The sequence below is a fragment of the Nicotiana sylvestris genome, chromosome 12, assembly GCF_000393655.2.
Source record: "Nicotiana sylvestris chromosome 12, ASM39365v2, whole genome shotgun sequence".
Classification (NCBI taxonomy): Eukaryota; Viridiplantae; Streptophyta; class Magnoliopsida; order Solanales; family Solanaceae; genus Nicotiana; species Nicotiana sylvestris.
Window position 1 is genome coordinate 79,288,414 of NC_091068.1, and position 6,256 is coordinate 79,294,669.

At 43.4% G+C, this 6,256-nt stretch overlaps 2 protein-coding genes across 2 annotated transcripts; both read left to right on the top strand.

The window, feature by feature from the left end:
* The first annotated feature begins 377 nt into the window (after positions 1 to 377).
* LOC138883259 (uncharacterized) lies at positions 378 to 1,544 on the top strand. The gene has a single exon (XM_070163939.1). It carries the CDS (start codon positions 378 to 380, stop codon positions 1,542 to 1,544), a length of 1,167 nt encoding a protein of 388 aa, XP_070020040.1.
* Positions 1,545 to 2,382: 838 nt separating this feature from the next.
* LOC138883260 (uncharacterized) lies at positions 2,383 to 5,843 on the top strand. Its single transcript, XM_070163940.1, has 4 exons — positions 2,383 to 2,964; positions 3,496 to 3,885; positions 5,400 to 5,577; positions 5,686 to 5,843. Exons 1-4 carry the CDS (start codon positions 2,383 to 2,385, stop codon positions 5,841 to 5,843), a joined length of 1,308 nt encoding a protein of 435 aa, XP_070020041.1.
* The last annotated feature ends 413 nt before the right edge of the window (positions 5,844 to 6,256 follow it).

Below are 6,256 nucleotides of genomic sequence, written 5' to 3' on the forward strand. Positions count from 1 at the left end.
CGGTAGTAAACTCGAATGGTGGGAACAATACCGGCCATGCAATGGTGGTGACCATAAGGAGCGGTAGAGGTGGTGAAGCAAGTACCTCCAAGCAAAAGGAAGTTATGAGTGATGATGTTGAAGTGCAAAATGATGATGATACTATAGTTGTTGAGCAAGTGGGTGAAGAGAAGTTGGATGGTGAGGTTAGAATTGATATTCATGACAATGAGGAAGAGACTCAAAATGATGTGAACCCGTCTAGGGATCACGTGATAGACATGCCGAAAACGGTAATACCTAAATCCAAGGCTCCCTTGCCTAGTACTTCTCTGCCTTACCCTCAAAGACATGCAAAGTAGAAGAATGAAAACCAGTTCAAGAAGTTTATTGAGATGATGGAAAGTTTGTCGATCAATGTGCCCTTGGTGGAAGCTTTTGAGCAAATGCCGGGATATGCTAAGTTTAGGAAAGGCTTGGTAACTAAAAAGAGATCTATGGATTGTAAGACTATCAAAATGACTCATGAAGTGAGTGCCATTGTGCACTCGATGGCTCCAAAGATTGAAGATCCCGGTGCATTTACCATTCCATGTACCATTGGGAGTAGGGATTTTGCAAAGGCCTTATGTGATTTGGGAGAGGGTATAAATTTGATGCCTTACTCCATATTCAAAATTTTGGGTATTGGTCAACCGAGGGTTACTTCAATGAGATTGCAAATGGCCACTAGAACAATGAAGAGGCCGCTTGGTATTATTGATAATGTTCTTGTCCGGGTGGACAAGTTTATTTTGCCTACTGATTTTGTGATTCTGGACTACAAAGTTGACTATGAGGTGCCGATAATATTGGGAAGGCCTTTCCTCGCAACAGGGAAGGCATTAGTTGATGTAGAGGCAGGAGAGATCACCTTCCGGGTGGGTGACGAAAAAGTTGTCTTCCATGTGTGCAAATTAATAAGGCAGTCGAATAGTACAGAGGTTTGCTCTTTTATGGATCTGGTGAAAGAGATGATATTTGATGACACGAGTGCCATGATCAATGTGGAGGATCCTTTGGAAGTTATTTTGTTGAATCATGATGTGACCGAAGATGAAGGCTTGGTAGAGTATGTCAATGCCTTGCAAGGAATGGGTTCTTGCTCCTATGAACCCTATAAACTTTCCTTGGATCTTAAGAACAGAAAGACTCCACCAACAAAGCCCTCAATCGAGGAACCTCCCGTATTGGAGTTGAAGCCTTTGCCTCCACACCTTAGGTATGAATTCTTGGGCCCTTGTTTAACTTTACATGTTATTATTTCTTCTTGCCTTACTAACCTGCAGGTAGATTCCACCCTTGAGGTGCTTCAAAGAAGGAAGAGGGAAATTGGATGGACTTTAGCTGATATTCAGGGGAAAAGCCCTGCCTTTTGGATGCATAAGATTATACTTGAGGAAGATGCCAAACCCTCTGTAGAACATCAAAGGAGGTTGAACGAGGCTATGCAAGAGGTCATCAACAAGGAGGATATCAAGTGGCTAGATGCAGGGGTTGTGTACCCCATCTCGGATAGTTCATAGACTTCACCGGTACAATGTGTGCCAAAAAAAAGGGTATGACTGTGGTCTCAAATGAGCACAATGAGTTGATCCCTACTAGGACTGTTACCAGGTGGAGAGTATGCATAGACTACCGGAAGCTGAACAAAGTGACCCGCAAAGATCATTTCCTATTGCCTTTTGTTGACCAAATGCTGGATAGACTTGCTGGGCGGTCCTACTATTGCTTTTTGGATGGGTACTCAGGCTACAACCAGAGTATAATTGCACTAGAGGACCAGGAGAAAACCACCTTCATATGTCCGTATGGCACCTTTGCATTTTCCCGGATGCCATTTGGTTTGTGTAATGCACTGGCTACCTTCAACGGTGTATTATGGCTATATTTACCGACATGGTGGAGGACTTATTGGAAGTGTTCATGGATGATTTTAGCATTGTGTGTGACACTTTTGAAGAATGTTTAGGTAATCTTGATAAAGTATTGGCCCGATGTGAGGAGACAAGTCTAATGCTTAATTGGGAAAAGTGTCACTTTATGGTCGAGGAGGGCATTGTCCACAGCCATAAAATCTCAAAGAACGATATCAAAGTGGATAAAGTTAATATTGAAGTGATTTGAAAACTCCCTCCTCCTACTTCCGTCAAAGGAGTGAGGAGCTTTCTTGGGTATGTTAAGTTCTACCGAAGGTTCATCAAGGACTTTTCCAAGGTGGTGAATCCCTTGTGCAAATTGTTGGAAAAGGATGCAAAGTTTGTGTTTAATGATGATTGCATGAAAGCTTTTGAGCTTCTCAAGTATAGATTGACTACCACTCCCATCATCACCGCACCCAATTGGAGCTTGCCATTTGAGCTCATGTGTGATGCTAGTGATGTTGCGGTAGGAGCGGTCTTGGGGCAAAGGGTGAACAACATGTTTCATCCGGTGTACTATGCAAGCAAAACTATGAATGATGCCCAGGTTAATTATACTGTGACGGAGAAAGAGTTTCTAGCAATTGTGTTTGTAATGGAGAAGTTTAGGCCTTATCTCATGGGTGCCAAAGTGATTGTTCGTACTGATCACGCGGCACTCCGTTACTTGATGACCAAAAAGGACTCTAAAGCTAGACTAATGAGATGGGTTTTGTTGCTTCAAGAATTTGACCTAGAGATTGTTGATCGAAAAGGAAGTGAAAATCAAGTGGCGGACCACTTGTCCCGCTCGGAGGAGGAGGGGAGACCCAAAGGTGGTCTCGAAATAAATGATGCATTCCTGGATGAACAACTCCTCTCAGTTTCTTTGAATAGTATGCCTTGGTTCGCCTATGTGGCCAATTTTCTTGTGACTGGCATTGTTCCGAGTGATCTCTCTTCTAACCAAAGGAATAAGCTTAAATGGGACAACTTGGATTATTACTGGGACGAACCTTATCTTTTCAAGATTTATAATGATAGTGTGATCTGAAGATGTGTTCCGAAGGAGGAGCAAATAAGTATTCTTGATGCTTGCCATTCCTCGCGCTACGGTGGTCATCATGGGGCGAGAATTGCTTAAAAGGTTCTTAGCTATGGTTTTTATTGGCCTACTCTATATAAAGATACCGGAGAGCTTGTCAAGAGATGTGATGAGTGTTAGAAAGTGGGTGGAATTTCAAAGAAGGATAAAATGCCTCTCACCACTATTCTTAAGGTTGACATTTTTGACGTGTGGGGCATAGACTTCATGGGGCCTTTTATGAGTTCTTGTGGCAACACTTACATTCTGGTGGTCGTTGATTATATTTCCAAGTGGGTTTAGGCCGTGGGTTTGGCCAACAATGAAGCCCAGAGTGTGGTGGCATTTCCCAAGAAAAATATCTTCATACAGTTTGGCACTCCTAGGGCGATCATCAGTGATGGGGGTTCTTATTTCTGCAATAAGGCATTTGACATTTTGCTTGCAAAGTATGGTGTCAATCACAAGGTATCATCCCCTTATCATCCATAGGCTAGTGGACAAGTTGAGGTCTCTAATAGGGAGATAAAGAGCATATTGTCAAAGACTATCAATGCAAATAGAACTGATTGGTCAAGAAAACTGGATGATGCTTTGTGGGCTTATAGGACTGCTTATAAAACTTTAATTGGTATGTCTCCGTACCGGTTGGTCTTTGGGAAGGCGTGCCATATTCCGGTTGAATTAGAGCACAAGGCCATGTGGGTACTGAAGAGGTTAAATCTTGAGTGGGATGTTGCAGCAAATCTCCAGGTAGAGCAACTAAATGAACTAGATGAGTTCTGGTTTCATGCCTATTCCAGCTCGTCCTTGTATAAGGACAAGATGAAGTACATACATGACAAATATGCCCGGATCAAGGAATTCAAGGAGGGTGACTCGGTTCTCTTATTCAACTCTCGGTTACGGGTGTTTCCGGGAAAGCTCAAGTAAAAATGGACATGTGACTCCATTTGGTGCTCTTGATTTGAAGAATAAAAATGGTGAAGTTTTCAGAGTTAATGGGCACCGAGTCAAACACTACTTAGGAAAATTTGATGACAGCCACGCGGTGGCCTTTTCAATTTCAAATGATGATGGTAATATGTGTCGTGTCGCGATGTTAAATCAGGCATTTCTTGGGAGGAAACCCATGTGTTTTTCAATTTCTTTTTTTTTTCAATTTCTTCTTAGTGTAGGATTTGTTTTGGACTTACTGGTTGTGAGATGTGTGTAGGAATGTTTGATGCAGTGCAGAACGACGCTGGAAAAATTTGGCTAAGTCTGTAATTGGACCGCTGACCGCGCTCAAAATTCTGCGATCAGCGGATGCTTTTCACGGAGGCATAATTTGATAGCGGACGCGGACTTGAAAGGTCCAAAATGAGACCTCTCTGAAGTTTCATCCGCATCCGCAGTGGTTTTTTCGCGGTCAGCGGACCTGTTCCGCGACCGCGCCCACTTTTTCGCTCTCATCGGAAGTGTTGAATAGGTAGCTCTTCAGAACAGGTATAAGTGCGAACCGCGGTGGAATTTCGTGGCCGTGCCAGGTAAGATCTGTGGGTTCCAGCGCTTTTCAGTATAAATAGACGGCCATTAGGCCTTTTACCCTTTTCACAATTTTCTCTCTAAAAAAAAGAAGTTACTGTTCATCTCCTCTACACTGAGCCCTAATCTGCAATAACACCAAATTAGAAGTCCATTTTCATCAATCATCAAACAAATGGTATGCTCAATTCATCACATTGTTTTTAAATTTGTGTTTTTCTTTTCTTTTGGTTTTAATTTCTTCCTCTTTTCTTTTAGTTTTAACTAGGGTTAAGTAGTTGGTAATTAGTTGATGCTAAAAATTGAAAAATAAACTTGTGGTGCATACCTAGTAGGGTTTGATGGTGTTCTTGATACTTGTTAATAACTTAAAAAGTGAAACCCTAGGTTGCCCATTTGATTTTTGAATTCCGCGGCCGCGGTTGTAATTCTGCGGTCAGCATTCTTGTGGAAGCCTAAGATAAAAATGGTTTATTTTCCACGGTCAGCGGTGGAAATTTTGCTGAGAGCGGTCTGCTTTACGTGGCCGCACTAAAATTTTTGCGGACCGCGGATATCTAATTCAGAGACTTATCAACTTGGATCCACGGCCACGTTTGTTTTTCGCAAACAGCGGTGCAGCTTTCGCAGTCGCGCCCATTTTTTCGCTCTCAGCGGTACCTCAGGTTCAGAGTATGGGTAGTCTAATCCCCAGTCCTCTTCGGCTGTGGCCCTTTTTCCACTGTCAGCGGTACACATTCCACGACCGCTCTCCTTTTTCCGTTGTTAGCGGACCTCTGCTTGTGCAACACTGTCAACTTTTCTTCTATTTTTCATTGATGGTTCTTCTAACACCAATACTAATGATCTTTCACTAATTTTCTCTGCAGACAATGGTACGATCTAGAGGTGTCGGTGATGCACAGAAAGGGAGGGATGAATCCTCCCGAGATAGGGGAAGAGGAGGTCAAGGAAGGACCAAATTGCCACTAGCGGTCCAGAAATCAATTGGGAAGCTGAGGAAAACAATCAAAGTTGCGGATAGAGCCACATCCCACTTGGAATGTAGTGAGTATGTCCCCTACCTGGAAGCTTCAAAAGGGAATTCAGTGCCGACCCATATTCCTGCAGACTTCTAGGGGAGATTTCAGTTGAGAGATGAGCCTACACCCCCAGGTTCCCCTACTTCTCCTGCTTCTTCTGAGTCGTCTGATGGCTCAGAGACAAGTAGTGAATCTTCAGCATCAGCCTATCCTCTAGTCTCTCCACCTAGACAGGTCCCAATTGATGTAGATGATATGATCCCTGATGACGGGAGGGGTGGTGACACCTAAACAGGAGGTTTTGAGAGAACGAGGAACCCTGTGGTATGGTAAGAAAGATATGTCAGTGAGAAAGCCTACCATAAGTTTCGAGAATGGTGGCCTCAAAGGTTACTCACACATGAGAGGCATTTTATAGAAAATGATCTTCTACCCCACAACCCCAATGTGAAGAGGCAATTTGATGAAAGAGGGGGGTGGAAATTCTTCACAAGCAAGATGCCGGAGGCCAATGAGCACTTGGTCAAGGAGTTTTATGCCAATGTTACCCACATCAAAAGGGGCACCTATGTGACCAAGGTGCTGAACCGGAAGATCAGATTTGATGGCAAGACGCTGAATGATTATGCTGGGTTCAATGACGAGGATGAGGTCTTGTATTTAGAGAACGTGGCCATGGATGATTGGCCTGCCCAGGAACTACT

What these genes read in the sequence shown, in the direction of transcription:
- LOC138883260 (XM_070163940.1), top strand. Translation starts at nt 2,383, where the DNA reads ATGTGTGATGCTAGTGATGTTGCGGTAGGAGCGGTCTTGGGGCAAAGG. An exon ending in AATTCAAGGAGGGTGACTCG is followed by an intron (nt 3,886 to 5,399) that starts GTTCTCTTATTC and finishes TTTTCTCTGCAG; the next exon opens with ACAATGGTACGATCTAGAGG. An exon ending in CACATCCCACTTGGAATGTA is followed by an intron (nt 5,578 to 5,685) that starts GTGAGTATGTCC and finishes CTACACCCCCAG; the next exon opens with GTTCCCCTACTTCTCCTGCT.
- LOC138883259 (XM_070163939.1), top strand. Translation starts at nt 378, where the DNA reads ATGGAAAGTTTGTCGATCAATGTGCCCTTGGTGGAAGCTTTTGAGCAA.